Below are 19946 nucleotides of genomic sequence, written 5' to 3'. Positions count from 1 at the left end.
GATGCCCTCTATTTTAATTTCATAGAATTGAGCAGAATATAAATTGCAGTGCACTGATTGGCTGCTTCTTATTCGCGTGATTTGTAAATATAAAGTCATTTGCATCTATAATATATTTATATATGTACAATCTGAATTAATGTGCTATTTAATTATACTTTATTGATAACGTATAATTTTATGCATTTATTTTGAAACTACTTTCATTGCAATTGGAAAATAATATACTAATAAAAACACAAAGTTTTATACAAAATACTAGACAAATTCAAGTTGAAAACAATAAAAAATAATATCACATTGTTAGGGATATTTGACATGGAATTTTTTTGCCAATAAGTATGTCATATATGTTACTGCTGTAATCATTGATTTTCCTAACATAAATTTGACATTTATAACGTTCGTACTAAATACATTCTATATTTTCATGATAATGACAGTTAGTCAGGAAGGTATAAATGCATTTTATTAATATTATATTTTCCTTATAATTAAAAGCATATTCTCTCTCTCTCTCTCTCTATATATATATATATACACACACACACATAATGTAGCTGCTAATAAATCTAGCTTAAAATACTTTATGCTAAAAAAAGTGCTATTTATAAATAGGGTTTAAATACGTCATACAAAAACAAGAGCGACAAAAGATATGTTTCGGATCAGGATGTCCCCGCGATACTTCAAAAAAAAATATGACTCCATTTATGAGGTACTATACATTAGAAGATCATCCAAGCGTAACACCTAATTCATATGATGTTTTAAGATCATTTAAAACAATTATAACTAAGGTATAATCAGTAGTTTAGAATATACAATATTAATTAATTACAGATATGGAATATTTGAAATAAGTATAATATAATTTTATATTACATATTTTGTTTCAGCCTTGTTCTCATAGTATTAGTAAGAAAGGTTACAGTGGCATTGCTAGATTTGGTAAAAAAGTTGAAGTGAAAGATATTTATCCATCGCCATTAGATTACAATACTTCCACATTTCCTAAACTAATACATAAATCAAAGTATCCATTTGATTCTAGCAGCAAAAGACAGACTTTTGTCGACAATACAACTCCAGGGTATAATAGTAGTACACGTAGAACAGTTGTAATAATCACCTATCGTGTATAAATTAACATTTAATGTACAATATGTATATAGCCCAGGAATGTATGTTAGTATTAAAAGAAAAGGTCCTACATTAAAACACAGTTTTGGTGGTAGTGTAAAAATGAATCTTGGAGTGAATCTTAAATGTTGTAATCGAAACACGGATATTTGCAAGATATGTGGGACAAAACCACTTGGTGATTATTGGCATTTAAAAAATGAAATATTTTTATGTAGGCCATGTATGATTAAAGAATATGAGAAGAAAACAAAGTTTAAACAAAGAGAATTAGAACAATTTCATGTAAGATTTTATTTTAATTATGTACATGTGAGAGTGTATACACATTTAATTATTTATTCATTTCTCTATTTATTTTAGAAAATACGAGATTGTTCAATTATGCATCAACATGAAACTACAACTGCAAAAATATGGTTGATGCATCCTAGAAGAGCTGTACAATGGATACGCAAAGAAGCTTATCTTTCTACTTACTTCAATGAATAATTTGATTTATACTCTATATAGTTTGTATTAATATAAAATTTTCTATTTTAAAAATTTAACAAAACAGGTGAGGTGTAATTTTAATATCTACTTCTGTTATGTTCTATGAACAAATAATTATTTGTTAAAGAATTTTATATTTATTTAACACGTTATGGATTTAGTCAATAATTTATTTAAAAAATTTCTTTTTATTTGTGTACACAAAAGAAATATATGAAAAATAGTTAAATTATGTATTTATATAAAAACACATTAAAAACATATTCTGAATAATATTATTGATTTAATTAATAATGGATTCTTTATAATGTATTTCCATAGTGATGTTATTATTATGTATGTGTGATAATAATTTTATATAAATATCACTTTTTTTTAATAAAAAGGTTAGTGTTCTGTATTATCTTTATATTAATGTATCTGAACAAGACATTTTAAACATCAAATATTATAAATTAATTATAGAAATCATTAATTATTAATTTGAAATTACATACATACTGTGAAGCGGTAGGACTCTATTTTTATATATATTGGGTTGGCAATTAAGTGATTACGGATTTGTCATTTTAGGTGGTAATGGCAAAATCCGTAATCATTTAGTTTTCAACACAATATTTACTGTATGCAATAAGAAAAATATTTGTAACGTAGTCAAGATATATATTTATAAGTGTAAATTATGATTATGATTATAGATGTGTGTGTAATAAATTTATTACATATTACATATTAGTTATAAGTATACTTGATTACGAGTGGAGAATTTCATCTTCTTGTTGTGTAATTAATGGTTTTTTATTATCTTCTATAGGGTTACCACCATCAGGCGCTTGCCTTGAAAGCACAAGAAGAGATGTTTCAGAAGATACAGAGTCGCCATTTTCAACTACTTCTGAATCAATTGATTTTATTATTGAATTGTTAACTGATATAGTTGTAGTCGATTCTGTACTATTACTTTCCAATAAGTCATTGTAATTAGTATTATGGAGAACAGTTAAATCAATACTATTATCAATATTTTCTGGTACTCCAGATGGTATCGTTTTAAAACGTTCAGCATTTGCTAGAGATAAATTAGTTTCCACCGAACTATGTATTCTATTTAATCTATTACTTATTGATTTATTAAACACTTTACTATATCGATTATCTAATTGTTTGATAGTTTCTTCTTCTAATGGTGTATGTGAGTAATGTAAATCAGGTACTAAATGCTGATATAAAAGAGGATTACAAATGTTATTTAAATCCATATGACGAATATTTGAAGTTACAAGATACGTTGTTAATTCATCATATTTAGAAGTATTGCTATTTTCCTCGGCAATTAATTCTTCACGAATTACTTTCGATACTTTATTAGCAGTTTGTGAGTGCATAGATGTCTCAGATGAATTTTTATCATACGTATCAACCTCTGTTTTAGTTGTACAATTATTTATAGGATTTTTTGAGTTTTGGATAGTTAACTCATGTACGTCATCCATTTGATTACATAATATAGATGTTTTGTGTTCTTGGTTATATTTATTACTGTCTTGTAAATTATTACTACTTGGTAAATGTGTTAACACATTAGTAATATTTTTTTCCATTGGTATAGTCTTAGTCAAACAGGTTTGTGTAGGAAACTGTAGAGATAGTTTATCAAGTAAATAATTTATATGTGTTTTTGCTCCTCGTTCTGGGTAATCAGTGAAAGTATTATCCAATGGTCTACTATTTTGCACTAAATGTTCACTTTGTTGTATTTCAGAATTATTATTTGATAAATTTCGTTTACTGTAAGAATTCAATATTTTAGAAGAATCAGATTTCATTATTTCACAACTAACTGCATTGTTGTAACTAATATAAGTTTGAGACAAAAAATTTTGAATACTCGTTTCATTTGATGTATTTTGGTTCTCATTTTCTGTAGTACTTGTATTGCGGCATATTTTGCTATTGTAATCTCTTTTAGCAATAGATAGTATTGGAGTGATAATTTTACAATCGTTATTTTCATTATCGCTACTTTGTTCATTTAATTCAAATTCATTTTCTAAATCATCTTCAAAAGCCGTATTTGTGACATCACGTAATCGTGATTCTAGGCGTTTTGTTATTTCATCTAATTCTGTTAATTTTTGTCTATAAGAAATATGAACACCACGTTTATAACTATATGATAATTTCATTGTAAATTATTGAAATGCAATAAAATTTACTTACTTTAAGGATAAGGATAAAAATGACATAGATACATCTTCAAAATCAATGTGAGTAATAGGATCATTTAATTGATTTTCACTATGTTCTGATTTCTCTTCTTCCTGTGTAACTGTTGATGAGATATTACTAGTTTTGGTTTGTTCTATATCATGAGAATGCGTTTCATACATATGTAATGGAACCCAATTTAATTGTGACATAGAACATATTGGTGGTCGGGTTGCACTTAACAATGTCATAGGTTTTCCAAATAATGATAAATTAGCTAGTGGTGTTATACATATCTAAAATATAAATAGTACAGTAAAGAGTAAAATAAACAATAAGTAAAAACAAATATAATAATATATACATATATATATATAATAATAATAATAATAATAAATAATACTTTAATTTGTCCATTGCATTTTCCAGTAAAGTCCATTATATGAAACCAACCAGATACTGTCGGAAAGCCACTAATCAAAACTGAAAGATCAATAGCAGAGAATCCAATAACAATATCTTTCTCTAAGTTTATTTCCATACTATTATCTGTATCTAATATTCGCCAAATTTTTAAAATCAATCTCTTTTTATCCTAAAAAAAGGAATGTTTAAAATTATTTAAAGGGAAAAAGATTTTTTATAAATAAATTAAGAAAATTACATACATGTAAAAGTAGTTCTGTCGGTAATGCTGTATCACATTTCCAATTCCATTTAGGGTTGCAACTATGTGGAAACATATTAGTAATCATATACGAGTTTGAAGCTTTTGTATGATCAGATTTAATGGCCTGAAATGATACATATGTACTTGGTTCAACAGTTTCATTAATTTTTTCTACTTTTGGCAAATGTAATGCACACTCAATCTCCACAATAGCTCTGAACATTGTTTGATTATACGTAGAATTCGTTGATTCATTCTCTACATGATTTATAGTTGATGATTCAAATGTTGTATTACTATGATTACTATCTGGATGTTGATCAGTTTCTTCATTGTACTCAGCACCAACTCCAACACTTCTGTATGTTTCTGTTGGTAAATAAAGATTGTGTTTAACGCTATTATTATCACTATCATCGGAATTGTTATTAAAGTTCAATTCGTTTGAACATATCTGTTCTGTATTTGATTGTTGTTTTTCTTCAAAATTTATCTCAGTCTGTATTGCTTGATCTATTTTAATCTTATTAACATTTAAAACTTGCGTTAAATGATCAGCTGTATTTTGTAGAATAGAATGTCCTGAATTTAAAGTTTTTTCTTGTAATTTTTCATTAAATTTAAACTCTTTAACAGTTGAGATATCTGTTTGACATTCTTGAGTTTTCGAATTTGAAAAATACAACTCTCTTTCATCTTTAATGAAAGCATGTATGCCAGGAGTATTTTGTAAATAATTCGTAAAATCAGAAAATTTGTCTAAATGTAATATTTGTGACGTAGCATTCATAGTTTGCAAGTTTCTTGACGTTTTTAATAACGTAATTTGTTCAGCAGTTCCAAGAGCTACCAGTGCAAACAACTGACCAGAAGATTGACCAGTTACAGGATCTATAATTGGTACCCAGCCATCCACACTCACCACAGGATACTAAAATAATAATTTATGTAAAGAATGAAATAATTAAGTTATACTAATCTAAAATGACATACCTTAGATAATAATAAATATGGTAACACTCGTGGATCTCTGTATGCAACATATAACTGATGTACAGATAATTTTGTTAATCCTAATAGATTATCTATATTATTATTTCTTGAATAAACTTCAATGATTATGTAATTGTCTTTAATACGTTTTAATAAATCACTGTCATAAATAAGGGGTACTAACTGAAATGTAAAATTTATATATATATATATATATACGCACGCACGTACGCACGCACGCACCCACACACACACACACACATGAGAGATATAAATACTGAATACGCAGAAATATTTACTTGACAAAATTGGTAAAATGGATTTTTTGTATTGTTACAGACTTGACTTTTAGTCTTATCCTCTCTCCAAAATGCTCTGCATATTAAATAAGTATTTAATTCTGATAATTCTTTCCCTTCCACTACATATATTAAACCATGAAGTAAAACCTACACAGTAATCATTTCATCACTAAAAATAATTATTTGATACACATTTTTAGTACAATTCATATTTTTGTACCTTATCTTGTATTCTATTTTTTTCATGTTTTATATCTGTTTTATTATCATCTATGCTTTCTGTTGTGGATTGTGATACACACTTTGTAATAACTGAATTACTATCAGTAATTGGAAAATTTACTACTCCATCTGAAATTGTTGGTACTTCATTATCTGTTGTAGACTGATTTTTTGTAATATTCTTGCTCCCTTTATTTTTAACTTCACTAAGTGATTCTGATGTATCCAAAATAGGAATGTTTTCTTTAACAGACATATTACCTAAAAAGATATTGTATATTTAAATCTTCGATATAAACATTCGTTTTCTACTTTATATATACTTACTAATATACTGTCTTTCATAATGATTAGAATCTGAACCTAATTCTATAGTTACATTTAATTCTCCTGTTTTTATTTCTTTATTAAGTATAATTAGATGTTGTGCGAATTTCCAACTTTTACTTTTTATAATTTCATTAAGATTAATAGTAGCATTGCCTAATTCAATTAATGATCTTTTATTGACATGACGAACAAATATTTTAAATTTTATTTGCAATGCTGTATAGTATTTTAGTTTTGATATTCTATATACATTGTTGTGATTAAAATAAATCACTGTAAAAATATATTAATTAATTTTAAACATACATATATAATAAAATATATTACAAATATTCCATATATTAATACTATCAATGTACCATGATTTGTTTGTTTTTTAGAACATATTCTTACAGGTTTACTTTCCTTTTTGTCATTTTCTTTCATATGATCGAATATCATATCATACTGAACAAAATATGTTGCAGATGAAAAAATGTTATCATTATCTGTAAAACAATATGTATTTATTTCATAAAAAGATGTTAGATATTTATGAATTCTATAAATTTACATACGTGATAATGAAGATGATTTTACACGTCTATAACCAGCAGGACTTAAAGTAAATGAGTCTACATTAATTCGGATATAAGTAGCAAAATCAAATAGTTCAGCATCTAGAATAGAACATAATTTTCATTAGTACAGTAAAATTTAAGAGACTAATATTTTTATTAAAAGCTTAATAAACCTTTTGAATCAATACACAATCTTTTTTCTGAAAGTGCATCTTCTATTAAGGAATTCATTCTTGAAGAAGATGTATTATTTGTTGTACTCTTATTATCATATCTAAATGTTTTTAAACTACTAGATGCAAGATCTGTCAAACTTGGATGCAAAGTTGTTGATTTCAATGTACATGTTTTACATTCAATAGATGACATCATATCTTTGCACAAAACACATTCATATAATTTTTCTTTATTTTTAGTAGAAATATGAGTTTGAAATCCATTACTTATGGAATTATCACTAAAACTAAATTCATCTTCATCATATGTTTCTTTAAATAAATCTCCTCTGAGCCTTTGAGCTCTTGTAACAATCTGAGCAACAAGTCTATCTGCTACTTCATTACTAAGTTTATTTACAGATTCTTGAAATTCTGTCCTTTTCAATTTTAAAATAGATTTGTAAGTATCACTTTCTTCGGGTTTTACTTTTTTGTTAGCTGTACACCTATCAGGTATCAAATAATCCTGATTCTTAAAATCATTACTAGTTGAAACTAAGGTATTATCAGTACCTTGCTCTTTTCCACATTTATGTGTTTTTAATTGCATACTAAAAGCTTTTGTCATATATTCTAACTTCATAGAAACATGAATTTCTCCTATTTTATTTTCATGATTACTTACAATAGGTACATATCTAAAATATGGTTTACAATTAAGGATCTCTAATAAATCTGTGATTTGTGATGTTCCAATAATTATATTAGTTTCTTTACTAACGACCAATAATTCTACAGATTCACAATTCTTAATGTATTCTTCAAAGAGATTTATATTTGTACGAATAGCATAAACCTCAGTTGTTTCTTCCTCTGATCTTATAATATCTTTTGTAATATCTGCTGGTCTGTAAAAAAACTTATATTTTAAAATATATGCAATAAGATATAAAACTAAAGAAAAATAAATTGTTTAATCAACAATATAAGAAAAGAAGCAGATAATTCATATAAAATAAAAAGTGAAAGGTACTTTGATTTAGATTAAACATCATTAAAAATCATTTTTTCTATTCTTTAAATTATTGATATTAAAACTTTAGAGAGTAGAATAGAAATTATTTTATGAATACAGTTTACCTAAATTCAGTTCTGTCAGTTTCTCCCCACCAAGATAAGAATATTCTAATTTCACCAAAATTTTTCTTTGACCAAATAACTTCATCAATGACAAATTTTAAATAACCATGAATTTTGCCTTCAACTAACGGAGGCAAAGATTTTTTAAATTTCATCTTCGTATCCATTTATTTTCCGTAATATAATACATTGTTGATTTTGTACATTCATTTACATTTATCATCAGTCTAGGTTATTAATAGTAAAACATGTAAAAGTATCGCTCTAGATATATTTTGTATTTTTGTACTTTTTTGTTATAGATATTTTATATATTAAAAAATTAAATATTAACACTGACACTTTTATTTTATGTCTTTAATTATCGAGTGCAAAACTAATATACAAAATAATTTGTTCTCTTCACTCTTTAAGTGATATATAAAAACAAAGACAGAATATTTGCTGCCATCTATTCAAAGAATACATAACTTGTTGCTATGAATAATTTTACTTACATGTTTAACATTTAGATAAAATACATAAATAAGTATTTGAGTTTAAATAATCAATTGTACAAAAAATTGATAATTTAAAGTGAAAAAAAATAAATAAATAATTTCTTTCTAATCAATGATGATACGTAAACATAACCTTTAAATTTTTATATATGCTTTAAATTCATTGATTAAAGGGTCGATAATATGGCTATTTTTCAGGCATTTGGAAAATATGTAAAGTATTACAAACCATTTAATACAAAAATGTTACTAAATTATCGAAACCGTTTTTTGTTTTATTCGTCGTATAATTTTTCAACCTTGAATGACAAAAAGTCACAAAGTCTTTATCACTATTTATACTCGAAAATTTTAGCCTGTGGACCTATTACAATTCATGATTATATGAAAGAAATTTTAACTCATCCAACTGTAGGATACTATATGAATAAAGACGTTTTTGGAAAACAGGGCGATTTTACAACATCACCAGAAATTACACAATTATTTGGAGAAGTATGTAAGTTATCTTCTTGAAAAACTTTTATTTGGATTAAATTGCTATAATATGTAGCATATATATATGTTCATATAATATATAAATATGTATAATATGTTTTAATCATTTATTTTTTAGATGGTAGCTATTTGGATGAAATATGAATCACAAAAGATTTCTAAGGGTCCTTTTCAAATAGTTGAATTAGGTCCAGGTAGAGGAACTTTAATTAAAGATATATTAAGGGTATGTCTTTAATATTCAAAGTGCAAAATTATATAGTTATTTTATAAATATATCTCTACTGTACAGGTGTATAAACAATTTAAATCTCTAAATAATATATCAGTACATTTAGTTGAAATTAGTCCTACTTTGTCCTTGATTCAGGCAAAGAATTTATGTAAAACATTTACAGAATATGATACAAAAATTAATGAATCTAAAAGTAACCCTATCAATTACTATAGAGAAGGTATTACAGAAGATGAGATAAAAATATATTGGTACAATTCTATTAAGGATGTGCCTAAAAATTTTAGTATATTTTTAGCACATGAATTTTTTGATGCATTACCAATTCATAAATTTCAGGTATATTAACTATACCTAATATGTACAATTTATATTTATATATATAATACTTGATATACATATAATAATTTTACATTTAGAAAACTGATAGAGGTTGGTGTGAAGTTTTAGTAGACATAATTCAAGGAAGCAATGAAGAGAAATTTTGTTATGTGTTATCAAATGCTCCAACACCTGCTACCTTTTATATATCAGTAATACTACTTATTCTAAAATAAAATAAAATACAAAATTACAGATTAAATACATTTTGTGAATATCTTTCAGAATGATGAAAAGAGAGAGCATGTTGAAATTAGTCCAGAAAGTTTAGTAATAGTGGATTATATAGCTAACTTTTTATGGGAATGTGGTGGATTTGCTTTAATTTGTGATTATGGCCATAATGGTGATAAAACTGATACTTTTCGTGGATTTTCTCAACATAAAATACATGATCCACTATTACACCCAGGAGCTGCAGACTTAACAGCAGATGTTGATTTTGCAGCTATTAAAAAAATTGCAGAGAAAGATGATAGGTTAATAACTTTTGGACCAGTAACTCAATCAAGCTTTCTACAAAACCTTGGAATTGATTTAAGATTGCAAATGCTCTTACAAAATACTTCAGAAGAAGGAAAGAAATCATTACAAACAGGATATCATATGATAATGGATGAAGATAAAATGGGAACACGTTTTAAAGTTTTATCACTATTTCCGTCTGTTTTAAAAGAATATTTCGAAAAAGTACCAGTAGCAGGTTTTTATTAAACATGAAGATTACAATAAAATGTTATATATATTGAACATTTTTATAATATATAGAAACTTTTTGCATATATTTATAAAATATATTTGTAAAAAAAATTATGTATTGCAATAATTTATTAACAATTATTTGAAAAATTACATTTATAAATAAGAATTCATGCCTAATTATGATCTTTTAATTTCAGATTCATACTTTTTCCATATTTCTGAAAATTTTAATACTTTCTTACATTGTTGATCAAAATGTTCTTTTTTTGGCTTTCTCCATATGTCCTGATTTAGATCCAACATCCCACCTATAATTTCCTGTAGTAAATAGAATGTTTGAAATTAACATTTTTGTGAAATAACCATTCATTCATAATTTTTTTAAAAGAAAATTACCTGTGCAAAATTTGTCGGAAACATATGCTCGTCCTCAATAACATGAGCATATCCTTTATTTCTCTCAAATTCTACCACAAAATATGATAGACCATTTGGAATAGCTTTACGCACATCTTTATTTTCAAGATTGATTACTTTTTTATTCATCGACCATTCAGTTTCACATTCTAATAAGGCTTTCTGCCAAAAACATCAAATATAAAGCTTGATACTATTCAAATGTATTAAAGTGTCTATGTATATATTTACCTTAAAGTATATTGGAGCTAATTCACCAATTCTTTTCTTCAGTGGAACACATTCCAATTGCATATGTGAAAATTTGTGACGACTCTTGTAAATTTCATAGAACACTGGATATAAATTTTGATCCATGAACATTTTATATAAAGCTTCTTTAAACATCTGAGAATAAAATACTTGTAAGAAAAAAAGGCATATTATTAAACAATAATATCCAGAAAATATGTTTTACCTTCAGCTTTTCCCAAATATTTTCATCTAATTGTAATTGACAAGCAATATGGTGTACAGGTGTTATTATACAATGCCCGGAAGTCAAAGAGGTATTGTGAGGTAGACTTAAACAAATATCAGAATCCATTGTAATGATCATGTGTTTTAACATGTATTTTGAATCAATACACCAATAACAATTATCCAAACTTCTTGATAAACGTTTATGTTCCTTAATAGCATGTGAACGATCTTTCTCATTTTGTTCAGCATCTGATTTAATATGTGTAATGTGTTCCTCAAACATTTCATCCATATCTCCATTCTATAAGTTATTTTACACATCATTTATTCCATAATATCTTTTAAAATAGATTTCGTATGACATACCTTAGAAGCAATCTTAACAAATGCTGCATCATCTTCATTTGTAGATCTTCCTTTTTCTTTATGAAACTGAAACATGTTGATGATGTTATTGAGATTTAATATTATTGACTATAAAAGTTATATTTTAGTAAACATACCAAATTTTCCAATGAATATTTATCATCGTCAAAGTAATGTCTCACTTTCTTGCCAGAAACATGTGTTTCTACATTTTTCCTTTTACTATTTTGTGAAGATTTTATAGTTTGAACTCTGGATTCCAATGGTCTTGTAATACCTATTATATGTTATTCATTATTTATTTCAAATATATAATTTTATACACATAATACATACCTTTTGAATCAGTTTGTGTAAGAATTACATTTTGAACTTCTTCTGTACTGCATATTTGAACATTTTTTGCGATATTTCTAGCATTTTTTAACTGAAGTTTTAATTCATCAGCAAGTTTCTAAAAAAAAATATCATGAATTTTTACAATTTCTTGGCACATTTCGTGTATGTAGCGTAAAACATTAATAAGTATACATACAGTATTGCCCATTATTTCAGCTTTAACAATTTTTGCCCCTAGCTTATTCATTTCTGCTTCTGTCAGAGGTTTGGTTTCTACAGATTCTGTATTATTTCCGTCACTATTAGAAATTCGTTTTGCACGACGGCCGACATGAGTATGTGACGAACTCAGCATGTTAAAGTTTCAAAAACGTTTATGTCAAGTGTGTGTCACCACACTAACCTTAATATTTGTTGCGCAGAATTGATAGTTCACAGATCAGCATGCCATAAGGCACGGCTGACTATGTATATCGTATATCGTATTGTTAAGTTGAGTAAAAGCTAGAAGCAGTGAGTTTCCTCTCTGATAGAAGTAAACAAACTATTCACATAGTACACAGTAGTTTCAACTATTGGTTGATAGTCGCTAATGAATTATGATTTTTATAATGCACAAAAAAAGGAGAGAAAAAAGGGAAGTTTACTAACTACTAAACTAAAAATTTAATCACGTAGTTTTATTTATCTTTCCAAGCTCGACTCATTGGATCACAAACCTATGACGTTCATACGCTGCACAAAATATAGATGTTATTTTTATTTCGTGATTGGGCGATTTCAAATTTCGCTCCTAATTTACACATCGATATTGTTAAACATAAAGCCAAGTTCATGCGAAAGCATTACAGTACTATATTGTACATAATTTAACCAATCAATAGCGACTACGTAGTTACCGCGTAGATTTTGCCGCGCAAACGTTACGGTTATCGCTTAAAAACAATCAATTGAATATATCTTGGTTATTTTGACATTGTAAGTTAAGTACTATTTATTGTTAGTTCAGTTATTTTTCCTGTTTTGACGTTGACGTGTTAGAACGTAAAATATTTTATGTTAAAAGGTTCTATAGAAAAAGTTGTTAATACTTTATGATTTTTTGATATTAATCTATTAACAATTATTTACAATTATTAATGTTTTATCGTCTACACATACTAAATAATGTCGTTAAATGTTTGATAATATCAAAACAAAACAAATTATAAGTAAGGAGGTTTTAAACGAAAACAGTTATTTAAACAAACTTTCATGTAATTAAATCAGCTGCCACCAAACCTTATTATCAAATAAAGTAAATTTTTAATTTATTTGTTATAAAGAAATAATGTTCTCTAATTTCTATTATTTTTATATTTTCTACTCTCGTTCAATTTATATGTATATACAAAATTTTCATTCTAGATAAATTTATAAATAATGATTGAATCTGACCAAAGTGACAAAGAAACACAGGATGAAATACCACCTTCAAAAATTTCTGATAATCCTGTAGACACAACTGAACTTAGGCAGAAAAGGTTACGCGAAGAAACCTCAGAGGATGAAAAATTAGATTTACCTTCTAAGAAACTATGTATATCTATTGATGAAAAAATATCTGAAAATATTTCAGAAGCAAATGGTACTGCTGAAGAAGTAAAAAAAAATTCAAAGAATATAGATATTGATGATAAGAAGGACAAAATTAACTTAGTTTCGGAGGAAAATAAAAATGAATCTACAAAAGAATCACATGTTGGAGTATCTGATATTAAAAATAATGAAATATCAATTACTAATGATATTGCAAATAAAAAAGAAAATGAGTCTAATATTTTAACAGATGTAAAGCAACAGGTAATGTATAAATTATGTATTTAAATTTTAGTCTACAAGTAATGCTAAACGATATACATATTAGTATTCAAAATATTACATTTTTTAATAGTTTGCATTCATTTTTTTGGGACAGGGAAACATACACATAGAAACTATATCAAATTTTAATACAAATAATGCAACAGTAGAAGAAAAGACAGAAGTGGAAGAAGAAGATAATGTTAAATCAAAAAGGAAAAATAAAAAATTCCAAATTGAAGATGCTGAAGTAGTGGAAGGTTTGGAACTTTCTGTAGAATGTGCTAGTGATAAAGAATCTTCAAGTTCTTCTGAAAGTGAAAGTGGAAAAGATAAACAACTTAAGCCAAAAACCATAATTGTAAAAGCAAAACCTAATGATTCAGAACTTGATGTTAGTTCTTCTGAAGCAGATAAATCAGATTCACAAGAGATGCTTGAAATTAAACCTAAACAAACTGGAAAGAAAGAGAAAAAAAGAGGTAGGACTTCTTTCAGCAAAACAAAAAATACTGACTCTGAAGAAAATAATGATGATATTTCCGATGAAGATTATAGTCCAAAAACTAAGAAGAAACTCAAGAAAGCAGGAGCAAATAAAAAATTTACAAAATCAGCCACAGAATCAAAAAAGGGGGGAGGTAGAGCGAGAAAGAAAGTTAAGAAACCCATTGAAAATGTGGATGGTGAAGATGAAAATTCTAATATAACAGAGGATCTAAAGTCAGAAGAGAATACATCTGATAGAAAATCTGTGAAAAGCAAAAGTGAAAATGAAAGTGACAGTGAAGATGATTCTCAAAATGAAACAAGTAAAACCAAAGTAAGTTTAATAATGTTTCTGCATCATATTCTATGTTTTCAAAAATATGTTTTATATTCTTCTAGAAACCTGAAGATGACAGAAAAATACAGTTGTTAAAAAAATATATTAGACTTGCTGGAATACATGTAAAGTCTTATAATGATCTTTGGGCTAGTTGTAAATCAAATGCTGCTAAAGTAAGGTGTCTTAGAGAGTTATTAGCAAAAAATGGAATTAATGGCAGACCAACCGTAGAAAAATGTAAAAGAGCCAAAGAAAAAAATGAAAGCCTTAAGGATGTTGCCGAGTTAAATACTAGCAATATTATTTCAGAAGGTTTGTTACATTATAGAATCTATAAGAAATAAATATCTTAATAATAAAAAATTTCAGGACGTGTTACACGTGCTCAGAGAAATAAGGAATCAACAAAACCACCAGAAACTCCTACAAAACATCGTGAAGCACGCAGTACATTTAAAAGAGTTTTAACTGTTGTTGACAGTGATTCAGAATGAAGAGTTATGAACTTTTAACCCTTTAACCTACAACGTCGAGTTAGACTCGTGGTATGTCCTTCGTGCTACATGCAACAAACATTTCTTTTTCTTGGCCGCATTCGGACGTGCAGGTATATTTTCTTGAAAAATATTAGAAAGATATCCTCAAAAATCTTGTTCAATGATCAATTGGTAGTAATTATTTATCAAATATCTTTTAACATAAAATTAGTTGTATCTTGTACAACTTCGAACGCTCAGACAGATCGTGAAAGGGCTCGACGTCTGACCGACCCTGCCGATGGTTACGGTACGCGCTGTTGGAACTTAAATTGTAGGGCAAAGGGTTAAAGAAATTTATAAAACATCAATATTATTTGTTTACTTACCTTCTGTGGTAAGTATATATATCATATTTATTTTCTTAAAAAAAAATTGTGCAAACACATACATATTACATATTCAGAAAAAGCTGGTAATCAATGAATTTGATATCAAAAGATATATTGAGATTACGAGATTGAGATATTGCAGTAAAAAAAACACACATAAAAATTATTATAAGAATTATTTATTATGATGTAAAAGATTTTATAACAGATCTGCCTTTAAACTTAGAATGTAAATGATTTGTATATTTCAAATTGATTTATGTCTTTGGGATATGTTTAATTAATTTTTGATGAATTAAAATTAATTTTTTCATGAAATTGTGCAGAATAAGAAATCAAAATAATAGAATAGCATTCCTTACTATCTAGGAGTTTATAAAAACATTTAAAGCTTTTAATAAATATATTGCTTGTAGAGCTCTAGTTATATATAGAAAATTAATTAATATTTCTGGATTAAACTTTATATAAAATATAATACAATATGCATAATTTTATATATAATTTATATTTGCTTAAAATTCTCTTGAAGATTGGTAAGTCATAATTTGATAGAATACTATAAGATATTTCTGAATGCACATATCTTTTTTCTGAAAACAGTTAAAATTATACTTATTTTATTAATTCATTCGCAAAAGTTATTATAGAGCTTCAGTAATAAAATATTCTAACATAAAAGTAATGACTAAAATAAGATAAAGATCAAATTGTTTTATATATTATCTTTTATAATAAATTGTATAATGACTTAAAATGTAATATAAATGTACGTATATAACGAATATTTGTTGAAAAAATGATTTAGATACTTAGTAAAAATATATATTTTTATAAACATGATTGTGTACAATGTCTGTTTTTCAATATGATGTACATTTCATACTGACAATATGTACAACAAATTAAAGCTACATAATGCACTGTATTTTATAACAAATAACACATAATATTAAAAAAAGATGCTAGATTATTAAAAATAGTATAATATAAAGTAATATTTCCTGATTAGTTATTTAATTTGTGGATGTAAAAAGTTTGAAATACATTCCTTACTACAAAATATCTTTTTCTCTTTAACTGCGAATCTGCCATTTAACAAGTTTTTATTACAAATATAACAACGGAAACACGCTTCTGTTGCATGAAAATTCAAATCTTTAACAGCAACACCTTGTTGATCTGCTGCAATTACTTTCTCACACATGTTGCACGTTTTTGCATATGTTTTTTGATAACACAAGAGACATAATGGACGATCATTTTCTGTGATGTACTGTTTCCCAGCCAATGGAACATCACAATCCCAACAGCAAAAATGTTTTACGTGATAATTATGTCCTTCTGCGACAGTATACTCCCGCACAAAAATAAGCTGAAAAATATAAGATAATATAAAATTTATTATTATGAAGTAGAGATGAAATTTTTGGAAACCTTTTTAAGTATGTTGTACATACCTCATCACAAGCAAAACATCTAGGAATTCCTAAAAGTGTTGCTAAATCTCTGCCACAGTATAATTTGTTTTTATAATAAAAGTATACTAAATCTACTAATAATTCATTACACATACTACACATGAAACACCCTGGATGCCATACTGCATTTTTAGCTTTGTCCGTAATTACTGCAACATCACCAACATGGAACCCTTCTTCGCATTTATGGCATTTTTGTGATTTAGAATCTATTGTTAATTCCTCCATGACACTCTTAAGATGTGTTATATTTGGAACATGGTGTTCCAATTGTTTTGCCATAGAATTAGTTTCATAAGGAAAAATCTGATTTTCCAATTTCTCGGAATGAAGGGTGGTGGATGGTGTTGTAAAACTATTTACTGTTGCTTGATAATTATTAATATCAAAGATCTGTGGATATGTTTGTGATGATGACGCTGGTGAAGGAAATGAATTTTCCACTGCTTTTGAAGGAGTTTGTGATTTACTTTCTGTTAGATTTTCTATGTTGAAACCTGTAGAATACAAAGGATCAGATTTAACTAAGTTTGAATTGGTTTTCATTATTTCCATTTCTGTTTTTATTGGTCCAGAATTATGAATATCCTTTTTTACTTTTTGAAGTTTATCCTTTGATGGAATTAACATTCCAGGATATTTTACACTACTAATAGTAACTGTTTTATCAGCTCCTTTATTTGTCGGAATATTTTCATTTTGTAATCCAAAAGCAGTGTTTCTACATAGTGAGTTGTTTGAATCTAAACTTCTTGTGAAATTGGGAATATTAGATAGTACATGCCCTTGATTTTCTTGATTACTATACTTATTTGTGAGCTTTTCGCGTATGTACATTAGACCCTTTTCGTCTAGTGTACTTCTAACTATATCATTTGCATGCACTGTACTAGGTGGTAGCAAAGCATCTGCTAATAGAGCTTCTACAATATCAACATTATCATTTATTGGTTTTGAATGTATCAGAGAGGTGGATGGATTTTTTAGTACATCTTTGTATACTTCTTTGTGATATCCTGATGGAGTACTAAGTGATGTTACTTCAGAATTAACATTTGTGACTGCTGCATCATTTAAATACTTCAAGTTTTCAGTTGTTGGCACATCTTTTGCAATATCTTGACTATTACTTTTATTAATTTCATCATCTTTATTGATTATATTATATTTTTCAAAAATTGGAATATTCTTAATATTACTGCTGTTACTTGCATCTAAAGGAGTAGAAAAGTTATGTACATTTAAATTTTCATATAAATTCTTCTTAGGTGAACTTTTTGGAGCAAAACTGCTTGGTGTACGCAAATGAACAAAGCTTGGTGGCACATTAAGTTTATTTTGTGGACTATGATGTTGCAGATCTGTTGCATTTACAGGTGTTATTAATGATCCATCAAATGGACGAGCACTTAATATCTATAGTAAATAATATATATATAATATATTAATAAATAAATAAATATATTATTAGATTTAATTTACATATAATCAAATTTAATTGGTAATTAAATTTCTAATGTATAATAATATTTTACCTTTGTCACTGTTCCTTGTCCTACATATTTTTTTATGTTTTCTAAATACCTCTCAAATTGTTTTTTCTCTTGATCACTTAACTTATCACAAGTTTTATAATCTATGTCATGAAGAGGTAACTGTTTTTGTAATAATTGTCTCCTCAGAGCTGCACCAGGTGATCCCTTAATGGGTAATTTTTCCATAGGTAAGGCTTTCATATAGTCTACAGCAAGTTCTTTTGTTGTATCTGGTGGCACCCATTCAAATGCTTCTTCTGCATGTTCTTTTCCACCGTTTATATGTAATACTAAAAAATTTAATAAAAAGGTATTATATTGTATATAGATTGTGTATATTATCTTAATTTACTGGTATTTACATATTGATTTTTTCTTATATTTTCTTGAGGTCCCAAACAACAAATCAAATTGTGGAAAATCGTCATCATCAACATCATGATCATCTTTACTGCATTTACAATTTTTACAAATTTTTCTCCAAAAATGTAAATCCAAACCTGGACACGCAGCTTTACAAAGAACACAAGGTGCTCCTGCCCCAGCCTCATGTGCTAATCGAGGCTGAATAAAATGATTACAATGATTTAGAAATTTCAAAAGCAATTAATTTTATTAATAACCTCTAGAGGATTAAAAATTATAGGTCATTATAACTGATAAATTCAAATAAAATTTTCTACGGTTGTATATTATTTTTAGTTTACTAAATGTACTTAATGATTAAATTGTTTTGAATTATATATAAATAATAATAAAATGAATAATAAATGTAAACAGATATCATATTACAAAGAAAAACGAAAAAAATATATCTCTGAGTATACTCTAAAATCGCTTCTTTAAATTCTCACTTTTCTTTTCCGATTTTCCAATTCTAGCAACCATTTCGGACGATCATTTACATCTGTATCGTTCATTTCTAATTAATTTCTTATCTTTTATTATAAAAATTGAAATTATATTTGTTACACCCAGTTGACACTTGCACAAACGTGTGACTCATCACTATGCCACATTAAAGCAGTGCTTATGTCCCCCCTTCTACTATACTCGATAAGTGGGGCCCACTCACATAATGAAATCTTCCTTCAAAAAGATTTCACATATACATACACTATATATCATACATTTTCACAATACTCAGAATACTTCACATATTCAATTCAGAGTTCAGTGTTATCTTACTATGTAGGAAAAGATATATATCAATATTTTTTATTTATCTAACATATGTAATATTTGGTATAAATTATTTTCTTCATTTTTA

At 26.8% G+C, this 19946-nt stretch overlaps 6 protein-coding genes across 11 annotated transcripts; 3 read left to right on the top strand and 3 right to left on the bottom strand.

Moving 5' to 3' along the window:
- The first annotated feature begins 328 nt into the window (after positions 1 to 328).
- On the top strand, positions 329 to 2793 carry LOC139988709 (uncharacterized). Of its 2 annotated transcripts, XR_011800188.1 has the most exons (6): positions 329 to 455; positions 619 to 800; positions 900 to 1093; positions 1176 to 1428; positions 1507 to 1702; positions 2453 to 2793. XR_011800188.1 is itself a non-coding variant. In XM_072006405.1 (5 exons), exons 1-5 carry the CDS (start codon positions 431 to 433, stop codon positions 1633 to 1635), a joined length of 783 nt encoding a protein of 260 aa, XP_071862506.1. In that variant the 5' UTR covers positions 329 to 430; the 3' UTR covers positions 1636 to 2793. The 2 variants fall into 2 exon arrangements, 1 of the variants encoding a protein (XP_071862506.1); XM_072006405.1 differs by having other exon boundaries at positions 1507 to 2793.
- LOC139988687 (uncharacterized) lies at positions 1414 to 9071 on the bottom strand. Its single transcript, XM_072006370.1, has 13 exons — positions 8951 to 9071; positions 8222 to 8448; positions 7097 to 7989; positions 6921 to 7022; positions 6723 to 6851; positions 6361 to 6636; positions 6032 to 6294; positions 5809 to 5958; positions 5510 to 5692; positions 4515 to 5447; positions 4250 to 4441; positions 3859 to 4142; positions 1414 to 3777 (listed from the first exon to the last, which is right to left on the bottom strand). The coding sequence occupies exons 2-13, from the start codon at positions 8386 to 8388 to the stop codon at positions 2391 to 2393; spliced, it is 4959 nt and encodes a 1652-aa protein (XP_071862471.1). The 5' UTR covers positions 8389 to 8448; positions 8951 to 9071; the 3' UTR covers positions 1414 to 2390.
- On the top strand, positions 8672 to 10549 carry LOC139988702 (protein arginine methyltransferase NDUFAF7, mitochondrial). The gene is made up of 5 exons (XM_072006398.1): positions 8672 to 9216; positions 9338 to 9445; positions 9512 to 9793; positions 9874 to 9987; positions 10061 to 10549. The coding sequence occupies exons 1-5, from the start codon at positions 8905 to 8907 to the stop codon at positions 10547 to 10549; spliced, it is 1305 nt and encodes a 434-aa protein (XP_071862499.1). The 5' UTR covers positions 8672 to 8904.
- LOC139988704 (CWF19-like protein 2) lies at positions 10527 to 12742 on the bottom strand. The gene is made up of 8 exons (XM_072006399.1): positions 12318 to 12742; positions 12119 to 12236; positions 11920 to 12059; positions 11783 to 11848; positions 11412 to 11717; positions 11186 to 11341; positions 10934 to 11116; positions 10527 to 10855 (listed from the first exon to the last, which is right to left on the bottom strand). Exons 1-8 carry the CDS (start codon positions 12474 to 12476, stop codon positions 10715 to 10717), a joined length of 1269 nt encoding a protein of 422 aa, XP_071862500.1. The 5' UTR covers positions 12477 to 12742; the 3' UTR covers positions 10527 to 10714.
- Positions 12743 to 12954: 212 nt separating this feature from the next.
- Positions 12955 to 16723, top strand: LOC139988698 (uncharacterized). 5 transcript variants are annotated; one of them, XR_011800186.1, is made up of 6 exons: positions 12955 to 13099; positions 13529 to 13963; positions 14079 to 14786; positions 14852 to 15104; positions 15162 to 15399; positions 15534 to 16723. XR_011800186.1 is itself a non-coding variant. In XM_072006392.1 (6 exons), the coding sequence occupies exons 2-6, from the start codon at positions 13544 to 13546 to the stop codon at positions 15284 to 15286; spliced, it is 1437 nt and encodes a 478-aa protein (XP_071862493.1). In that variant the 5' UTR covers positions 12955 to 13099; positions 13529 to 13543; the 3' UTR covers positions 15287 to 16723. The 5 variants fall into 5 exon arrangements, 4 of the variants coding, with proteins under 4 accessions (XP_071862493.1, XP_071862489.1, XP_071862492.1 ...); XM_072006392.1 differs by having other exon boundaries at positions 14079 to 14445; positions 14515 to 14786; positions 15162 to 16723; XM_072006388.1 differs by having other exon boundaries at positions 15162 to 16723.
- Tes (testin LIM domain protein) lies at positions 16470 to 19794 on the bottom strand. The gene is made up of 5 exons (XM_072006377.1): positions 19531 to 19794; positions 19039 to 19240; positions 18677 to 18966; positions 17121 to 18557; positions 16470 to 17035 (listed from the first exon to the last, which is right to left on the bottom strand). Exons 1-5 carry the CDS (start codon positions 19594 to 19596, stop codon positions 16673 to 16675), a joined length of 2358 nt encoding a protein of 785 aa, XP_071862478.1. The 5' UTR covers positions 19597 to 19794; the 3' UTR covers positions 16470 to 16672.
- Positions 19795 to 19946: the final 152 nt, after the last annotated feature.

This window comes from Bombus fervidus, chromosome 7, assembly GCF_041682495.2.
Source record: "Bombus fervidus isolate BK054 chromosome 7, iyBomFerv1, whole genome shotgun sequence".
In the NCBI taxonomy this organism is placed as follows: domain Eukaryota; kingdom Metazoa; phylum Arthropoda; class Insecta; order Hymenoptera; family Apidae; genus Bombus; species Bombus fervidus.
Note: the sequence above shows the minus strand (reverse complement) of the source record. Positions and strands in the feature narration are given on the sequence as shown.